The following is a 21,621-nucleotide window of genomic DNA, read 5'->3' as shown; positions in this document are numbered from 1 at the left end:
CTTTAAGATATTATCATCATCACTCTCCTCCTGACTGTCTTTATTTCAAAAACGGTAGGAGATGCAGGTCTACTTGTCCTGCTCCTTCTTATTCAATTGCCCCCTGTGCCAAAACTCAACAACGACCAGCACAAAGACAGAACCGTGACAGTGCGCCAGTATGTGGAGCGCGTTATTTGATCTGGAGCGCATTTTTTATTTTGAGAACGTACGTGCACCTGCGCACTACTCATGTCCATCACTTAACAGAAATGACATGTAACTTGTAAGGCTTATTAAAAAAATATTTTCAAATGCATTTTTTACATAACACAATGAAGAAACTTATTTTTAATTTCAGTGGAAACAGTGTTGTTGGTCTCCCTTTTTAGCCAGCACATCAAAGTCTGGATTTAGTTTCTCAGGATGGATCTGAGGTGTTGGTCAGTTAACTTGGATCTGTGGCTGGCTTTGTTGATGTTCATGACGCTGAACGCCTGTTCACACAAATAGGTCGAGCCGAACAAAGAGTAAAGCGCAAATGTGGAGTAATACACTGCACCTCAACAAAGGTCAATGTGTAGCAGTGTGCTACACGCAGCGCTAAAATTACGACACAGAGTCGGTAACTGCAGTCAAAGAAAAAAAAACTTTATTCGAAATCCCCAGCCTCACTTTTAAGCCTCCCTCAACCTGCCCCCCGTGGCGCAGAGGCTCCAAAGCTCTGTGCTCGCAAATCCCCGCAGGCTATCTCCCTTAGCCGGAACGCTGGCTAATTGTGAGCTGGTTCGGATGTGCCAGGAAATGGGTTGCCACAAATGTATATAGAGTGCGTCATCTAGTGGGAAAACTCCAGAATTGTGGGGAAAAAACGTTAACAAGGTTTATTAATATAATTTCATCAAGTTCTGTGGGCCGGATTAAAAAGCTTAAAGCATATGGCCCGCGGGCCGTAGTTTGCCCATGCCTGATCTAGCACCTTTCAAATTGCTCCTCAAAACTCCAGCCATTGCTACTCTGCCGTAATGCCTGCTAGTGTCCCCTTCAAATCAACTTTGGCCAGCTCCTCTCTCGTGACTCCGTAATCCCCTTCACTGTAACATTTATACATCTGATTTTAGCTTTTCCCTCTGAAATTGCAGGGTAAATTCTATATTATGATCACTGGCTCCTTTACCTTAAGTTCCCTAATCAAATCCGCTTCATTACACAACACTCAATACAAAATATCAGATCCCCAGTACGCTCAACCACAAGCTGTTCTAAAAAGCCATCTCTTAAGACATTCTACAAATTCTCAGGATCCAAAATCAGCAGCAACTTGATTTTCCCAATTACCTGTGTATTAAAATCTCCCATGACTGTCGCAATATGGCCCTTTTAACATGCGTTTTCTGTCTCCTGTTGTAACCTGTAGCCCACATCCTGGCTAGTGTTTGGAAAGTTGTAGATAACTCCCAGTCTTTCTACCCTTGCAATTCCTTAACTCTGCATCTTCTGATCTCATGTCATCTTTTTCAAACATGTAGTTCTTTTTATGAACTACATCTGTTTGTATTTTTAAAAATTGTAGACAAAACAATGTTCTCAAACTGCTTCACAAAAAACTCAATTGCTGAAACATTAGATAAACTCAAATTACAGGTAGGAGAAAAAAGATAAGAATTGGGTAAACTAGGGTGCCAAGAGGACAACAAAGAACCAGTGTCCTGCAAATTTTATTTAATTGAATCAAATATGATAGCCTTTATCTTCTTCATCTTTGTCACCCTACATGTAAAATATGTTGAAAAAACTGGACAGCTATAGTCAATTGCCTCACCGTGCAAAAATAAGATGGGGAGCATCTATTTGCAAATCACAACAAAATGTCAAAGGATCTGTACCTTCACGAACAACTTCACTAAAGCACTATCAAAATTTCCAATTATTTCAACAAATTACCAAGTATGCATCTTAAATACAAAATTAAACCCTCCACACTTAATGTAAGGATACCTTTAAGTGGCAAAATATATGCTCTTGCAACTGAAGGAGCCTCAAGGGCCAAGAGGCATATTAAAACTAGAGTTTCATTTCCACAAACAGCAGACTGCTCCAGTAAGATCAATTCCCACATCCTTTGCTCTTCCTTTGTGTTTGTTTCTTCTCCAATTCTAATTTAAGTTTAAATTGACTTTTTCCCATCATAGTCATTAACCAATTTGTTCTCAATTTAATTGGGCATCCCAGATATACTCCATTAAATACACAAATTTTGCAGTAAAAGGGAATGTTACCTTCTACAGTAACGAATACTTCCATCCCTGTCCATGAAGGAAGATACCACATTGGTTGAGATGGAATGATTATGGATCCTGTCATTCAAAGCTTCCAGGTGTCTCTAAAATCATTTTGAGACTGAATAATTTATGCTGCCAATTCCTTTAAACCAGCAGAGGGATGTTTTAAACAAATCCAATTCAGAGCTCGAAACAATTCCATTTTTAAAGAATATACTATTATCAAAAACAGTAAAATTAGCTTGCTCATACTTGGATATTTGAACATAGAACACAGAATAGTACAGCACATTACAGGCCCTTCAGCCCACAATGTTGTGCTGATCCTCAAACCCTGCCTCCCATATAACCCCCCACCTTAAATTCCTCCATATACCTGTCTAGTAGTCTCTTAAACTTCACTAGTGTATCTGCCTCCACCACTGACTCGGGCAGTGCATTCCACGCACCAAACACACTCTGAGTGAAAAACCTTCCTCTAATATCCCCCTTGAACTTCCCTCCTCTTACCTTAAAGCCATGTCCTCTTGTACTGAGCAGTGGTGCCTTGGGGAAGAGGCGCTGGCTGTCCACTCTGTCTATTCCCCTTAATATCTTGTACACCTCTTATCATGTCTCCTCTCATCCTCCTTCTCTCCAAAGAGTAAAGCCCTAGCTCCCTTAATCTCTGATCATAATCCATACTCTCTAAACCAGGCAGCATCCTGGTAAATCTCCTCTGTACCCTTTCCAATGCTTCCACATCCTCCCTATACTGAGGCAACCAGAACTGGACACAGTACTCTAAGTGTGGACTAACTAGAGTTTTATAGAGCTGCATCATTACGTCGTGTCTCTTAAACTCTATCCCTCAACTTATGAAAGCTAACACCCCATAAGCTTTCTTAACTACCCTATCTACCTGTGAGGCAACTTTCAGGGATCTGTGGACATGTACCCCCAGATCCCTCTGCTCCTCCACACTACCAAGTATCCTGCCATTTACTTTGTACTCTGTCTTGGAGTTTGTCCTTCCAAAGTGTACCACCTCACACTTCTCCGGGCTGAACTCCATCTGCCACTTCTCAGCCCACTTCTGCATCCTATCAATGTCTCTCTGCAACCTTCGACAATCCTCGACACTATCTACAACACCACCAACCTTTGTGTCGTCTGCAAACCTGCCAACTCACCCTTCTACCCCCACATCCAGGTCGTTAATAAAAATCACAAAAAATAGAGGTCCCTGAACAGATACTTGTGGGACACCACCAGTCACAACCCTCCAATCTGAATGTACTCCCTCCACCACAACCCTCTGCCTTCTGCAGGCTAGCCAATTCTGAATCCACTTGGCCAAATTTCCCTGAATCCCATGTCTTCTGATTTTCTGAATAAGCCTACCTTGTGGAACCTTGTCAAATGCCTTACTAAAATCCATGTAGATCACATCCATTGCTCTACCCTCATCTATATGCCTGGTCACCTCCTCAAAGAACTCTATCAGGCTTGTTTGGCATGATCTGCCCTTCACAAAGCCAGGCTGACTGTCCCTGATCAGACCATGATTCTCTAAATGCCCATAGATCCTATCTCTAATAATCTTTTCCAACAGCTTTCCCACCACAGACGTAAGGCTCACTAGTCTATAATTACCTGGACTATCCCTACCACCTTTTTTGAACAAGGGGACAACATTCGGCTCCCTCTAATCCTCCGGTACCATTCCTGTGGACAATGGGGACATAAAGATCCTAGCCAGAGGCTCAGCAATCTCTTCCCTCGCCTTGTGGAGCAGCTTGGGGAACATTCCATCAGGCCCCGGGAACTTATCCGTCCTAATGTATTTTAGCAACTCCAACACCTCCTCTCCCTTAATATCAACATGCTCCAGAACATCAACCTCACTCATATTGTCCTCACTATCATCAAGTTCCCTCTCATTGGTGAATACCGAACAGAAGTATTCATTGAGGACCTCACTCACTTCCACAGCCTCCAGGCACATCTTCCCACTTTTATCTCTAATCGGTCCTAGCTTCACTCCTGTCATCCTTTTGTTCTTCACATAACTGAAGAATGCCCTAGGGTTTTCCTTTACCCTACTCGCCAAGGCCTTCTCATGCCCCCTTCTTGCTCTTCTCAGCCTCTTAAGCTCCTTTCTTGCTACCGTATATTCCTCACTAGACCCATCTGATCCTTGCTTCCTAAACCTCATGTATGCTGCCTTCTTCCACCTGACTAAATTTTCCACTTCACTTGTCACCTATGGTTCCTTCACCCTACCATTCTTTATCTTCCTCACCAGGACAAATTTATCCCTAACATCCTGCAAAAGTTCCTTAAACATCAACCACATGTCCATAGTACATTACCCTGCAAAAACATCATCCCAATTCACACCTGCAAATTCTAGCCTTATAGCCTCAATTTGCCCCCCAATTAAAAATTTTCCTGTCCTCTCTGATTCTATCATTTTCCATGATAATGTTAAAGGTCAGGGAGCGGTGGTCACTGTCCCCCAGATGCTCACCCACTGACAAATCTGTGACCTGACCCAGTTAGTTACCTAATACTAGATCTAGTATGGCATTTCCCCCTAGTCAGCCTGTCAACATACTGTGACAAGAATCCATTCTGGACACACTTAACAAACTTTGCCCCATCTAAACCCTTGGAACTAATCAAGTGCCAATCAATATTAGGGAAGTTAAAGTCACCCATGATAACAGCCCTGTTATTTTTGCACCTTTCCAAAATCTGCTCCTCAGTATCTCTGCTGCTACCAGGGGGCCTATAGAATACCCCCAGTAGAGTAACTGCTCCCTTCCTGTTCCTGACTTCCACCCATACTGACTCAAAAGAGGATCCTGCTACATTACCCACCCTTTCTGCAGCTATAATAGTATCCCTGACCAGTAATGCCACCCCTCTTCCCCTTCCCCCCTCTCTCTATCCCTTTTATAGCACTGAAATCCAGGAATATTGAGAATCCATTCCTGCTCTGGTGCCAGCCAAGTCTCCGTAATGGCCACTACATCATAATTCCATGTATGTATTCAAGCTCTCAGTTCATCACCTTTGTTCCTGATGCTTCTTGCATTGAAGTACACACACTTTAACCCTTCTACCTTACTACATTTACACCCTTTATTCTGCTTCTCTTTCCTCAAAGCCTCTCTATATGTTAGATCTGGCTTTACTCCATGCACTTCTTTCAATGCTCTATCGCTCCGGGTCCCACCCCCCTTGCAAATTAGTTTAAACCCTCCTGAACCATGCCAGCAAACCTACCTGCAACGATATTGCTCCCCCTCGAGTTCAGGTGCAACCCATCCAATCTGTACAGGCCCAAGCAGAGATCCCAATGGTCCAAAAATCTAAAACCCTGCCCCTGCACCAACTCCTCAGCCACGCATTCAACTGCCATCTCCTCAGATTCTTACCAACACTATCATGTAGCACTGTTAGCAATCCTGAGAACACTACCCTTGAGGTCCTGTTCTTCAGCCTTCTGCCTAATTACCAAAACTCTCACTTCAGGACCTCATCCCTCTTCCTGCCTATGTCGTTGGTACCAACATGTATCATGACTTCTGGTTGCTTTCCCTCTTGTACCAGGATGTCATGCACCCGGTCAGAGACATCCCGGACCTTGGCACCCAGGAGGCAACAAACCATGCAGGTTTCCTTCTCACATCCACAAAATCTCCTGTTTGCTCCCCTGACTATACAGACTCCAATGATGACAGCTGTCCTCTTCTCCATCTCATCCTTCTGCACCACAGGGTCAGACTCAGTGCCAGAGGCCCTGCCACCGTGGCTCACACCTGGTCGGTTGTCCTCACCAACAGCATCCAGGATGGTAAACTTATTATTCAGGGGAATGACTACAGGGGTGCTACTCTCCTTCGCTTCCCCCCCTCGGACTGTCACCCAACAACCTGCTTCCGGCAGCCTAAGTGTGACTATCTCCCTGTAGCTCTCATCTATGACTGCCTCACTCTCCCTTATGAGTTGAAGGTCATTCAGCTGCTGCTTCAGGTTCCTCACACGGTCTTCCAGATCACCCAGCTGCAAGGACTTCTGGCAGACGTGACTGCAGGAGAGGGGAGCTCCCCCAAGACTGCCACATCACCATCTCAGGAGGCATTGTAAAGACTATCTGGGAACAAACTCGTCCTCCACCTCTTCTCATCGAAGCCTCTCAAGTCAAAGCCTCAAATCTCCACTCCTTCACTGGCCCACTCACTCACTGGCTGCTTTCAATATTTGGGATATTTCATAAGCATAATGGTCATACTGAGAGACTTCCACTGTTTTTATTTTGTTTCCAATAGCAGGAATCAGTACAGAACTAAATGCTCACAGCAGGAGCATTTTAAAAAAGTTAATAATCTGAAGACTACAGATGCAGGAATCAGGAACAAATAAACTGCTGGAAGAACTTATCAGATCAAGCAGCACCTGTGAGGGAGAAAAAGGATTGCCAGCATTTTGACCCAAGACTCTGCATCAGGACTGACTGAAGGGACATAGTAGATGGAACGATGGGTTGGGGGGGGGGGGGGGGGAGAACATGGGTGAGGCAGGGACGAGCAAGAGATAGGCAGAGCTAGGGATGATGGGATGAAGGAACCAGTTGGGAGTGGGAAGGCAAAGAGATAGAGACAGGTGGGTGATAGGTGGAGGCAGACAAGATAAAAGGCAGATGGAATCAGGTGGGGTGGGAAAAAGAAAGGGGAAATATGGTGATAGAGACCAGAAGGTGATAAGCAGGGACAGACTAAAAGTGATAGAATCTGATATGTAGGGAAAGTGGTAACAGGAACCATTCAGAGAGACACGAAGAGCAGGTGAAACCCAATAGTGCATTCAGGGGTGAAGTGTACAGGTGGTAGATGGATGAAACCATGAGGTACAGAGGGACAAAAACAGCTGGCAGGGGAAAAATTGGAGAAAGAGAAAGTGAAAGCACAAGACAAAAGGTTATGTGAAACTAGAAAAATCCATACTCTTATGATTGGGTTAGATTATGTCAGCTTCACTACTTCAGCTTGACAAGTTTATCAAGTATATATTGAATCATTGAGAAATGCATTATTCATGTCAAGGACCAACCAAGTCCAATATGCTGAGACAGCCACAAGTGTCACCATACTTCCAGGGCCAATACAGCATACCCACAAATTATTAACCCTAATGCACATATCTTTGGACTGTGGGAAGAAACCAGAGCACCCAGAGGAAACCCACACAATCATAGGGAGAACACACAAATTCCCAACAGCCAGTAAGAGGAATTACTGATTGCAGCTGCTCTAAGGCATTGCAATAACTGCTACTCTACAGTGCCACCCAGGATTGTAGACCACCCTGGCAGAATAAAAGGCGTTGCTCTTCAAATTTGTGATGATTCTCACTCTGGTGATGGAGAAGGCAGAGAACTGACAGGTAAGTATGGGAATGGAGAGTGAAAATAGCCTGCAACCAGAGCTCAGATTTCTACAAATTTCATCCATCCTCAACCTTCTCCAGTGCCAGAGTTAATAACCTGTTCTTTTTAACCACAATGCAAAATAAAGCTTAAGAATTCAAGAATACAAGAAACAGGAGGAATGGGTCGTACTTATTTCCTTGCATTAAATAAAAGAGGTGGTCCTGATGTTGGCCTCCATTTCACTTTTTCTCTTGTCCTGATCAACTTTGCAACAAATAATGTCTAAAAACAAAAGTTCAAATTTATTATCAAAGTATGTGATATGCAACCTTGAGATTCATCTTGCAAGCACTCACAAAACAAAACAGCATCAAATTCTCCCCCCAAAAATACAAAGACAGCCACATATCCAATTTGCAGAAGAGGACAAATTAGGCAAATTACAAAAAACTGTAAACAAATTCACTTGGAAAATGAACTGCAGAATCCACAGGCTGTGGAGCTTGTTCAGTGCTGACGCAAGTGAAGCCCATCCAAGAGCCTGATGGCTGCAGGGCAACAACTGCTCCTGAACCTGACGCTGTAGGATCCTAGACTCCTGGACCTTCCACCTGACAGTAGTAACTACAACAGTGAGAAACCAACCCATGCAGGAAGGCATCGCTGAAAGCCTGTTCATTTTTCACGCATGTCCTCAATGATTTTAATCTTGCTTAACACTTTAATCATCATGGAGTAATGAAGACGACCATGGGTTGGTCTTCAGCTATCAGGCCTCGGCCACAGCATCCACCCTCACCGATGGCCACCTCGGCCACACTATACTTCTGAAAATCTAGTTCACCGAATTCTCTGGATCATTTAATTGGGGGTTATTGTTTAGTAAATAGGCATCTGTTAATCTCCAGATGATACCTGGTGAAAACATTCACAGGACACTGAACAATCTTACAAACTACAATGAAATTACCCCTCAAAGTCTGGGATATAATACAATCATCTTTACCTTTGGGCATAACTTCTTGATATTTATAATCAATCCCATGAACTTAACTTGTACCCTCTACAAAAAGTATATCCTTAAGTCATGAGACCAAAATGGTACATAATCCTCTGCTTCTCAAAAGTTACACACAAAAGTTACAAAGTAGAAAAACCCTCCTTTCACACAATAAATCCCACGTCAATGAAGACGCCTTTACCTGCCAAAAAATTATATACTAACTTTGCATTTCTTCAAGAGGATATCATAATCCCTCTGAATAGCAACATTGATAATATTCCGATTTTTCTATTCCACCAAAATTAATAACTATCTTTCTATCTTATGCCATCTACCATTGTTTTGCCCATTCAATCTATTTCCACCCTTTGCAGATTGTACTCCTTATTTTCCGACCCATCTTTAGTTTCAATACACCTGATTCCACCCCCCCCCCCATACTACTTACTACATTGACTATAAATAACTCAGGACCCTCCAACTGGCACCCCAACAGCTGCAGTTCACCAACCCATCTCTATGGCGACTTGGTAAATAGGACTCAAGAATGGCTTGGCTATTAAAAAAAACTATGGTGAGGGATGTAATGCTGACTGGAGATCTGTGACCAGCAGTGGACAAAAATGAAGCTGGGCTGATTAGCAAGTTTACAGATGACAAAAATTAACAGACTCTTGGACAGTAAGGAAGGTTGTCAAAAGACTCAGCAGAATATAGACCAATGTTGCACTTTGAGAGTTCATATGCAAGTGGAAAGTACAGTAATTGACAGCACCTTAAGGAGCACTGATGCACAGAGGAATCTTGGGGTATAAATAGATATGGTAATAAAGCTGCATTGCATACTTGCCTTCATCAGTTGGGGCCCCAAGTTAACAAGCCACATTACACCGGCTTTAGAGCATTGTATGCAGTTCTGGTTGCTGCATTACAGGAAAGATGGAGAGACTTTGGAAAGGTTTCAAAAGAAGGCACACCAAGATGTTGCTTAGATTGGAAAGTATTTGTTTTAAGGGGATGATGATCAAACCTGGAATGCTTTTTTCTGGAGAAGCTGAGATGGCAACCCAAAAGTATCTAACATTATGAGAGGCCATATAAAGAATCTTTAGATCCAGGAGAAATACAAATACTAGATTTAAGATGATTGCAGGAAACAAAGGAAAACTGCAAAACTGCACACAGACTGGTAGGTGCTTGGAGCACTGCTATGGAAAGTAGCGGAAGCAGATATAATAGTAGCATTCAGGAGGTATTTACAGGCACAGGAACAGGCATGTAGTGTGCATAGGGGCCTGTTCATGTGCTGTAATGTTCTTTAAGATGAACTATAAGGCAAGTACCCAAGACTGCAATTTAGTAAACAGTTGTGCAAACCGTATACTGCTGGGTAATTTGAGCATTTAAAGTGCTTTCCGTAGTTAAAAACTATTTACACTATTACAGGCATAAATATTTGTTCTGTTGGGCTTTATTACCAAATAAATTTATGATTGTGCATTACTTTCACCACAAAAAATGACAAATTTTCCAGTAAGAATGCTGTTAAAACCTTGCTGGTTTAGTTTGAAACCTTTCAAAAGAAAGTGTTATATTGAAACCTTATTGTTTATTTTGGAAGCATGCATGTTATTTGTACTGAAAAGCAATAACCATTTAATCATTTATAATTACCATATTAGATCAAAATAACTTCAAGATTGTCATTTTATAAAGCAGCAAATTCAACAATTTAAGATCCCTCCATTCAGAAACCAGAAAATTATATCATTTGAAACGCAATGGGGAGGGGTGGAGAAGGACCTATAGCTGCAACAGGGATATGATGGCCAATTGGCCTCCTCCTGTGCCATGCGTTCTAAGAACTGGACGTTTTGCAGCCAGTTCCAACAGAATCTTCTGGAAATCATGAAAAGCTTTATCCCAAGCATGCTTTCAAGCACAAAATTTGGGACCTATTGAATGGCAATTGGTTGCACAACTGACAAAATAACCAGCAACATTTAGCAACATGACTACTTTGTACAAAAATGCACTTTTTAAAGTTATTCTTGTAACAGTGTATAATATTTTTGTGAATGCTTATATAATAAAATTTATTGCAGCAAGTAAGTTTTTTATTGCAACTCTGCATACCTGCATTTATGCATTCAACAGTAAACTGAACTTTGTCCTTGATCTTTTGCTGCACCCAGGAGCAGACCCTAGTGTCTTGCTGTGGTTGCATCAAGTTTGTACCAAAAATGGGATGGGATAAATAATGAATTCTGAAATCTTGCGCTACCAAATGACATTGATTTTACTAAGCTAAATGGATTCAGAGACAAAGGAGTACGAAGCCAAGTTATTTGTTTAAATTTGCTTCAATGTTTTTAATTGTACACTTTAGAACTTGACACTTAAAATATTTATAGCCTTAGCAACTGGCAGAGCCTCACCAGCCACTTTGCCGGCTATGACAGGAAATTTGTTTTTACTCCACTCACAATCCATCTTTATTCGTACCATTCCACTGGACTTAAAGGTGCAGAAGGCAAGTGAGATGAAAGGCACTTTGGTTGGGACAATAGGAAGTACTGGTTCAACTCAATTTAGCACCTTGATACCCTGTGCCACTGAAGTCATGATCTCTAATGAGCTCTAAAACATCAAAAATCAATAAATGAGCTAGATTCTGGTTATACATCGCCATTCTAGCAATGAACTAAATTGAGAAGCAACATATTACAAGGCTCTGAACAAAAAATGCACTTGTGGAACAGACTGGATGGCTTGAGCAGGAAGGACGTGAAGTTACATTGACTATTTCTGCTCCTCAATCACAGGACAAGTTGCATTTAAACAGATTAAAAGCAAAAAAAAATAAATTTAAAAGACAAACAGAATCCTCAAGGAAGTTGATAAGTTTGACTTCATGTCTTAAGATTAACTGCAATCAACAACTAAAAAAAAAATCAGATGTAGAGACTTAGGAGAAAAACTGCAAAACCCCATACAAAAAGCTGGAAACAGCACTTGTACAGAGAACAAATTATGTAATGCTGTCTGTGCATCAAAACTGACACAAGCCAACAGGAACCATTTTTGTTCTCCATGCCTAGTAACGGACTCAAGGATAGTAGTCAATCAGCTAGCAAGCCAGGCCAAAAAAATCATACCCATGTTCGAAAGGAAAGGAACATATTTGGACTTTAATTCAGTGAAGTAGAGCAGAATTATAACCAATAATGAACAGGTTAGATATTTGTTGCCTGTTAGGGAGGGGTATGATTGCTTCACCACATCAGAATCAGGTTTATTACCACCAGCACGTGATGTGAAATTTGTGAACTTAGCTGCAGCAGTTCAATGCAATACATAATCTAGCAGAGAAAAAAATAAAAACAACTAAATCAATTACATGTATTGAAAAGATTTTTTTTAAATGTGCAGAAACAAAAATACTGTATATTGAAAAAGTGAGGTAGTGTCCAAAGCTTCGATATCCATTTAGGAATCAAATGGCAGAGGGGAATAAGATGTTCCTGAATCACTAAGTGTGTGCCTTCAGGCTTCTGTATCTCCAACCTGATGGTAACAGTGAGAAAAGGGCATGCCCTGGGTGCTGATAATGTAATAAGTAATAATGTAATAATGATAATAATAATAATAGTAAGTCCTTGATAATGGACTTCTGCCCTTCTGAGACACGACTTCCTAAAGATGTCCTGGTTAGTTTGTAGGCTAGTGCCTAAGATGGAGCTGACTAGATTTACAACCTCCTGCAGCTTCTTTCAGTCATGTGCAGTAGCCCCTCCGTAACAGACAGTGATGCAGCCCGTCAGAATGCTCTCCACAGTGTAACTACAGACACATCACCTGCAATGCTGCTTTCTGGAAACCATGCACCTTTATTCCTTGACCCTGATGCTCCACAATACTCCCCAGCATGTCACCATTTGTTGTACAAGTCCTATCCTGGTTGACTTACCAAAATGTAACATTTTGCACTTATCCAAATTGAGAACCATTTGCCAGTCTATGGCCCACTCACCTAGCCGATCCCCTTGTATTTTGTGATAACCTTCTTCACCATCTACAATACCATTTACTTTAGTGTCATGTGAAAACTTACTAACTATGCCTTGTACATTCTCATCCATGTCATTATATAAATAATGAACAGTAGAAGTCCAAGCACTGATTTCCATGCCACATCACTAGTGAGTGGCCTCCATTCCAGGAAACAACCCTCCACTGTCACTCTGCTTACTGCCAACAAGCAAATCATGAATCCAATTAGCTATTCCCCTCAATCTCATATGATCTAACCTTCCAAAGTTGGCCACCATATCATATCTTGTCAAAGACCTTGCTGAAGCTGACATTGTCTAAAGGGTGGGCAGGACATGTGGTGGTATGGCCATGAGATGAGGGGGAGGGGAGACAGTGAACAGAGTGCCTGAAGAACAAGTGAGGTCATGATTATAATACATCCAAGTTAGTGAAGGAGGAACAAACAAAATGGTGAATTGGTAATGTTAATCCTTGATGTCCTTAACTCTACACATTCAAGATGTTTCACTACCAATCATTGTAGGCAATGAAATTCTACAAATCATTAAACAGCAAGGGACTCAGTAAATGCCACGTAGCTCATGGAAGATGACCAAGTTCACCAGAAAGTAGAACTGTTTTATTATCAAAACCCAAAATAATCAACAGCTTTGACATATTGTAACTGATTAGCTGGCAGAAAACACATGGTACACAAATGAATTCTTCCGATTGAATCAAAATACTAAATCTCTTGGCTAAATACAATTTCACATAAGTTTAAAGTGTACACCTCTTATCCTTCTAGAAAATGAACACTTGTAATCATTACAAATTTTGATAAGCTACAGGAGCTTCCACTGAAAAATTCTGAAAATTGTAGTTGGATACAGTGTTGTAGCTTACTTTTTTAAAAATCAAGTAATATTTTATACCATTCTTTGCCCATTTGTTTTATTATTCTCTTGCCATAACATAACCTATTGAAAACATCTCTTTCATCTTGGTGCTGCAAATCTCAGGAACTTTGCACATCTTAGTTGTAAAGTCTGAGTCACACAGCAGGTCCTTTCATCCACATGACCATCAAGCACCCATTTACAATCATTCATTTTATTCTCTTGTCCTCATCAACCACCCACACCTCACACACTCCCCATCTAGATTCTAGCACTCACGCATGTGCTGCAGGCATCTTTCAGCGGCCAATTAACCCAACAATGCATATGATTTTGGAAAGTGAAAGGAAACCCATGCAGTTAAAGGGAGAACGTACAAACACCACAAAGGTAACATTGGTGATCAGGATTGAACTGGAACCACTGGTCTTGGCAGCAACTCTAGTAGCTATATCATTCTTTAGACATTCCTGAAATTTTCTGTTATCCTCCCAAAGGGATCTCATCTACTGGTAGTTAATTAAATTTTAATTTCAAATTATTTGCCCTGAAATGCATCCATCTTAATCTTCTGAATCCCTTTGCAGTTATCTTAATATTGTGCATCAAATGCAATTTCATGTCAAAATTAAAATTCTGCTTCTTACTGCACATTTTTTCTTAGGCTTGTTTTCCTCTGTTTCTGGTGAGGGACAAGTGCCTTCAAGTTAACAAGATAAGCAACATGGCTTGTCTTAGTTAATCAGATCAAAGAATTGTGAAATTAACAGTGCACTGATGTGTGCAAATTTGAGTGGGTCAGTTCAATTTCAAATCATTTCCAGAAGGAGAGAACAAAAAGAGAAGCAAACTAAAGGAGAAAAAGACAAATAAGAAAATTTAAATAAACAAGAAATATAGTTAATTTATAGGTCTGGGAGGGCAATTAGTGGTAAATAATCCTTAATGGCCATGAAGTTAAATTGATTAAAAAAACAAATGCAGGAACTTAGCTTGCATTCATCAACCAAATATAGCAATTTCAGCCATTCAGTGCATTTTAAGACAGCCAGCAGACAGCTTTCAGAAGGCAAATGTGGAATACTGCAACTCAGTCAACAATTTATGGATATGCACATTCATCTCACCCATTTTTATAGTTATTTTTCTCATTTGTGCATAATTGCAAGTATTAATTGCCTCACTTTTTTATTATGAACCAAAATAGTTAATTGTTAGAAAATAAAAATATAGCGAGGACAAATGTTCAGATATTAATATTGTTCTCCAAGCACCAGTACAATCTGTTCCCACTTCTTTACAATGTAACTCGCAGGCTGGTGAACACATTTTAAGTTTTGAGAAAAATTAATATTTAGGCAAATCAAAACATTTTTCAATGTAACTTTGAAATCAAAATTAAAAAGTAGGGCAATTAAAAGCTTACTTGAGATCATGCATTATATGTAAATTGAGGTAGAAAGTTAATAGCCAGACCTTGAACATGATTATCCAATACATTAGTTTGTGCCCACTTGGACTCTTTCCTCTCTTACAGGAGCCAGAAACTAGAAACAATATTTTGCAAAATATGCTGGATTTAGATGGTTATTTAAAGCCACATATAATTTGTTAATATTAAGCCAGTGAACTTAAATAATTCAAGTGTCACAATGTTTTCGAAAATTCAACAAGACTGGGAAACTAAACAGCTTTTTAAGAGAAAAAGATAGAGAACAGGTGTTTGATATGGGCAAATGAATCACGTGTTTTGTATGGACAACAAATTAGCTGAGACTGCAGATGATCATGTCACCTAAGAGCCAGAGGTAGGAAAGTTAAGATAGGAGGTGACCTTGAATGCAGTTGGCAATGTTGATACTAGTCAAGGATCTAATGTCTAAATGATTTCTTGCTCAAGGAAAGCATGCAATCCGTTTACTCCTTTCACCACCAGGCATCCATCCACATGTACTGATGATATAATTGCAGCTACGGACATCACATGTAGAGCCATATGGTGTTCACAACATACCATCACGCAACTCTTCAAAAGCAATGGTCAACTTTACAGTAGCACCATAAGAACTTTGAGAACCAATTCCAAATTATGAGGTTTGATTCAGACTCGAAATGAAAAATAAAATAGAATTAGAAAAACATTTTAAAATACTGCGATTTTAAGCTATAGCAATACAAATGACACTTAAATGCGGATGTCAGTTAACGAGAAGACGAGGAATGAAAAACTACAAGAGGCGTCATAAGGGCACAAAACGTTCAGAATCGTTCGGACAGCACGTAAAAGCGACCGCAGATTGGCAGAGACAGATGAAGAAAGCAAACACACCATGCCATAATAATGGCCTCATATTTGCCATCAATATAAAGGCAGGATTCTCAGGTTTTTTCCCCGAAAGAAATCCCCCAGTTACATTATGAAACTTCAAACTTGTCAGGAGCTTCTGTCCGTCCCATTTTCAGCCAGAAACTGTTGAAAGCGAAACAGCGCCTAGCTGAAGACCAGGCCTAGTTGGAATCCAAGCCTTTGGGTGAGGGACACAAGTCTGGGGTGAGGGATGGAAATGGTGGGGGGGGGGGGTAATATTGTTGAAGGGGATGGCAGACCACCCCAGCGTCACTTACCAGTATAACACTGAGATAATCAAACATACAAACAAAACGTGCCGCTGGTTCATCTTTTCACAGTAATTGACATCCTCGTAGCCTTTCCTCCACCCGACGCTCTCTTTAATCGTCCTTCGCTCGGTCACCGGGCTCCATGGAGGCTCAGCAGCCCGCCACCGCCACTGACGCCGGGAACCAACAGGCCGCGACGCCGCGCATTGCACATGGGAGCCCCGTCCACCGACTCGCGCTGTCGAGTTGGAACCTCATTAGTATTTAAAAACTCGGCCACGCCGCCTCGCTGCCCCTGCTCCCGCCCATCTCACCTCTTCCCGCCCCTCCTCCTCTAAGGGAGCGCGTGTGAAAAAATTTCCTCCCGCCTGACGCAACGAGCAGGAGAGGAACCGCCCACTCTGTTGTTGCGTCGACGACAGCGCTCACCCGCGTCATGCCGGAATGCACTATGGGAGTTGTAGTTGTAATGTCGAGAGACGCGTTACCGACGCGACATGAGGCACGTGGTGAAAGGGTAAATGTCCCAGTGACGGACGTTCTGAGCACTCCACTCCACTTGACGTGAAGTTAATTGAGATGGATGGCGGTGTTTTTTTTAGGGCGGAGTTGCTTCCCCGTATAACCAAGACACGATATTTAACGACCGACTACGTCGGGAATGATGGAAGGACTCGCGGCCGGTTAATGACGTACGGGGTAGCGCTGCCGAATTGGCGATTGTGATTGGCCCAGCCGGCAGGAGCGACGGGTCCCGGAGCGCGTGCGTTCCGGTGAGCGAGTTTGTGCCCCCATCTTCACTCCTCATCCCGGGCCGCTGCCTGGGCTCCTCATTCCACCCTTTCCTTTGCCTTCTTCGCCTCCCGCGGGCAACGATGGGTGCGGCGTTGTGGCTGCCGTTTGTGTTTTGCGGCTTGGCGAGAGTCGTGTTCGGTTTCTCTCAGTCCTTTGATAGCGATTTCACTTTCACTCTGCCGGCGGGGCAGAAGGAGTGTTTCTACCAAACTATGAAGAAAGATGCCACCCTGGAGATTGAATATCAGGTTGGCAACAGGCGCGTTTCTGTACTTAGTGTTATTTCTGCATACATCCACTTAGTGGTGTTTTCTTTAAATTGATGGCTCTATTATGAAAGTGAGTAAAAATGCAAAGTATTTGGGATTCTAAGTACAAGATACTTGTTTAAGAATATTCCTGTTATGCTCGTACTGTCTGTGTGGGTATTAGTATATTTCTCTTGTTCCTTAACTATCAGTAAGAACCTGCAAACACGAGGAAATCTGCAGATGCTGGAAATACAAGTAACACACACAAAATACTGGTGGAACACAGCAGGCCAGGCAGCATCTATAGGGAGAAGCACTGTCGACGTTTCAGGCCGAGATCCTTCGTCAGGACTCACTGAAAGGAAAGATACTAAGATTTGAAAGTAGTTGGGGGAGGGGAATGTGAAATGATAGAAGACCGGAGGGGGTGGGATGAAGCTAAGAGCTGGAAAGGTGATTGGCGAAAGTGATACAGAGCTGGAGAAGGGAAAGGATCATGGGACGGGAGGCCTCAGGAGAAAGGGGGGGGGGGAGCACCAGAGGGAGATGGAGAACAGAGAGGGAGTGAAAAACAAACAACTAAATACGTCAGGGATGGGGTAAGAAGGGGAGGAGGGGCATTAACGGAAGTTAGAGAAGCCAGTGTTCATGCCGTCAGTTTGGAGGCTACCCAGCTGGTATATAAGGTGGTGTGCCTCCAACCTGAGTGTGGATTCATCTTGACAGTCGAGGAGGCCATGGATAGACATATCAGAATGGGAATAAGAACCTGCACCTTATAACAAACGCAAGAAGTACTGCAGATGCTGGAGATCTAGAGCAATACACACAATGTGCTGGAGGAACCCAGCAGGTCAGGCAGCATCTATGGACGAGAATAAACAGTGGACATTTTGGGCCGATGGAGGTGAGTCTTGGCCCAAAACATTGACTCTTTATTCCCATTCATAAATGCTTCCTAACTTGCTAAGTTCCTCCAGAACATTGTTGTAAATGCAATATACACAAATACTGAACAAGCAGTTTAGAAAAGTAACTGTTTGGGTATTAGTAGCTCATACTGTTGCAAACACAAAATTTATCCGACCCTGTAAAATGAAACTTTTTCAAGACTACATTAGTGTTTCACAAGCACATGTGCAGAACTTGAAAATCTCATTAATTTCATGACCAGTTTCCGCCCTACTCCAACCTTTACATGATCCCTAGCCATCTCAATGTGTATCCATCACAAGCCCTTGCCTTCTTTGTCAGAATCTGTATTTATGTTACTTTGCTCCTCCAACCTCCACATTCATTAGATCATCCTTGGCAATTTCTGCGATATTTCTGCAGACATAGCTTCCCCTCCTCTTTGCATTCCAAAAGGACCATCCCTTTGTCTCCATGGATGTTGCTTGACCTGCTGTATCTTCGGGCAGTTTGTGCTCCAGATTCCAGTATCATCTGCAGTGTCTTGTGTTTCCGGAGAGACTGTTCCCTTCATTACTCCCTGGTCTAATCTTCCATCTTTGTCAAAGAGTCCCCCGTCACAGCTCAGTCCTGTGCAATTGCAGGTGAAAAGCAGCAAATTAATCAAAATCCAACTAGGTCTATTGGTCAATGAAGTAGCACTATACTGACATTTGCTAGCACACTGCCATTGCCTGGAGTGGTGACCACGAGGCAGGTTGCCATGTGGAGCACAAAATGTTGGCATACAGTGCCACCCCTTGATTCTTTATACCCCATCCATTGTAAAAGGACTGTTTTGCACGTTTTTGTTGATCAGAAGACCCTGTTGGATATTGGTAATGTGGAATACTGCAAGGCAATTTTATTTGTATAGCATTTTTCAAACGGGCAGTTCAAAGTGCTTTACATAGAACAAGATTAAAAATCAAACATCAAATTTCAGACATACAAAAGAGAATAAAATCATGGAAAAAGTAGATATGCTAAATAGATTTAAAGAGGAATAAAAGTTACAGTGCAGGAGATTCTGATTAAAAGCTGAAGCAAAAAGAGAAGTTTTAACCCTTGATTTAACAAGGGCATAAAGTTGAGGCAGACTTCTGATCCTCTGGAAGGTTATTCCAGATATGTGGAGAATAGTAACTAAACACTGCTTCGCCATATTTAGTTTTGACCCCAGGGTGGTAAGCAAGCCCACCCCAGACGACCTGAGAGCTCGGAAAGGCACATAATGCAATGGAGCTTGAAGACGTATTTTGGCCCTAGACCATTCAGTGCTTTATAAACCAGTAATAATGTGTTAAAAGACAAATCTCCAATGGACAGGAAGCCTGTGTAGCGATCCAAGAACTGAGGTGATGTGCTCTACTTTCTTATTCTTAGTGAGGACTCTAGCAGCAGCGTTCTGAATGAGCTGCAGCTGTCTGAGGGATATTTTTATAGAGACCTGTGAAAGCACCATGACAGTAGTCAAGCCTACTAAAAATAAATGCCTGGACAAGTTTTTTTTCAATCTTGCCGAGACATAAATCCTTTAGCTCTTGCTAATTTTTAAGATGGTAGGGTAATTTTGTAATTGTCTTAATGTGGCAGTTAAAATTCACTGGTTTGTTTGCAAGGTTGTGGTACACACCAGGCCTCATTTGTGCCTTGGGGTCGGCGGTTTCAGCCGCCGAGAAAGGAGACGCCAGAACTGGCTGTGTGCTGTGGATTCTTTGCTGGGTTTCAAGCTGTCTCTCTCCCCCCTCCCCCCCCCCACTGTCCTGCTCTTCAGTGTTCGCTCAGTGGGAGACGAACTGGACTGCCTTTGTTTGCAGCTGCACTGAGCGATATGAGGAGCTGCTGCAGGTTGTTCCTGCAGAAACATGGCTCTAGGAATTCATCCATGCACCATCAATTAGCAAGCCATGGCTCTCGGATTCCGCCAAATTAATATTATTTTGCTGTGTAGCAATATTATCTGCTATTATAATTATGTGATATATGTACTGTTGGTTCTGTGTTTTGCGTCTTGGATCCAAAAGAACGTTGTTTCATTTAGCTATATTCCTGTGTCTGCTTGAATGACAATTGCGCTTGAACTTTATAGATAATGGCTATCTTTACTTCTAAATGAAGTAGTGAATGATTTGCTTACAACTCAAGAGCAGTGAGTCTTCACGAGCTGTCATGTCAGCTTGGCATCAGCTAGATAATCTTGAGAACATATGTTGGATAATGTTTTGAAATCCTCACAGACCTGGTGTACACATCAGTATCAGTATAGCAAATAGTTGAGCCATTTGGCATTGAAAAGATTCAAAGGTCCAAATGATCAAAAGTTCATTTTATTGTCCCAAGTATGCATGTACGATACAACTCTGATACGTCTTCTCCAAAGTACAGAAAGGCCATACATCAACCTCCCACACCCCCTGCATGTGAAGAAAGAAATAAAACTCACAGACCCCAAAATCCCCATCCACTTCGCCCTGTTTGTGTTTCTTCTTGTATTGTGTGTGAGTGAGCACCAGATGTTCAGTGATAATGAGGGTAAATACTAATTTATCACTTCCATCAATATTTATTGTTCAAATGACTTTTTAAAAGATATTCAAACTTTTTGAACATATTTTCTAAAATACTTTATTTGTTTAAATGTCTACTTTTATTAATAGTAAAACAGTGAATACACATAAATAAGCTACATGATATATCGTTCTTCCTTAAAAGTCATAATTATAGTTACTAATTCATTAATCAATGATATTTGTGCAAAATTACCATGGTACATGAGAAAATTTTTGAGATTATTGCCAATTGAGCATATGCTCTCAAATAGTAACATAGAAAACCTACAGCACAATACAGGCCCTTCGGCCCACAAAGCTGTGTCGAACATGTCCTTACCTTAGAACTACCTAGGGTTACCCGTAGCTCTCTATTTTTCTAAGCTCCCTGTACCTATCCAGGAGTCTCTTAAAAGGCCCTATTGTATCCGCCTCCACCACTGCTGCTGGCAACCCATTCCACACACTCACCAATTGCAGCCACCTTCTAAGTGGAAAGAAAAATCTTACCCAAAAGCCCTCTGGCGTATGAAAGGACCTTGTCCTTGCTATAAGGTTTGGAAGCTTGCGTGCTTCGATGACACGGGGAGTTATGTTGGCTGGAGTCAGGGCCTTGTGCTTTAGCTTTTGGTAGTGTCAGGTCAAAAGGGTAGAGGCCAGACTAAGTGTTCCATCAGTCCTCCAGGTTCAGGGATTCCGCTCAGGGCTAACAACCCTATCTGGTAAAACAAAACTTACAGAAACAGCAATAGAAAACCCTTCTACATCTGAGTGCGATGGTATTCCTGATTCTCCACCCAGAACTGACATGACCGACAGTAGTGAAATCCCAGCTA

The 21,621-nt window shown here is 41.9% G+C and overlaps 2 protein-coding genes across 4 annotated transcripts in view; one reads left to right on the top strand and one right to left on the bottom strand.

Annotated features, from left to right (window-relative positions):
* suco (SUN domain containing ossification factor) overlaps positions 1 to 16,558 on the bottom strand; it is a 141,928-nt gene extending 125,370 nt beyond the window's left edge. For both annotated transcript variants that reach the window (XM_059984819.1, XM_059984820.1), the window contains exon 1: positions 16,243 to 16,558. In XM_059984819.1, coding sequence (XP_059840802.1) covers positions 16,243 to 16,295 — 53 coding nt within the window. In that variant the 5' untranslated portion in view covers positions 16,296 to 16,558. The remainder of the gene's footprint in view (positions 1 to 16,242) is intronic.
* A 92-nt stretch (positions 16,559 to 16,650) lies between these two features.
* Positions 16,651 to 21,621, top strand: part of LOC132402153 (transmembrane emp24 domain-containing protein 5-like) — a 26,793-nt gene continuing 21,822 nt past the window's right edge. The window contains exon 1 of one of the 2 annotated variants that reach the window (XM_059984818.1): positions 16,651 to 16,753. In XM_059984818.1, the coding sequence (XP_059840801.1) occupies positions 16,673 to 16,753 (81 nt within the window). In that variant the 5' untranslated portion in view covers positions 16,651 to 16,672. Of the gene's footprint in view, positions 16,754 to 17,018; positions 17,280 to 21,621 lie in introns of those variants that run through there. The other variant, XM_059984817.1, reaches the window with a different exon arrangement.

The sequence above is a fragment of the Hypanus sabinus genome, chromosome 11, assembly GCF_030144855.1.
Source record: "Hypanus sabinus isolate sHypSab1 chromosome 11, sHypSab1.hap1, whole genome shotgun sequence".
Classification (NCBI taxonomy): domain Eukaryota; kingdom Metazoa; phylum Chordata; class Chondrichthyes; order Myliobatiformes; family Dasyatidae; genus Hypanus; species Hypanus sabinus.
The sequence above is the reverse complement of the archived record's forward strand: the minus strand, read 5'-3'. Positions and strand labels throughout refer to the sequence as shown.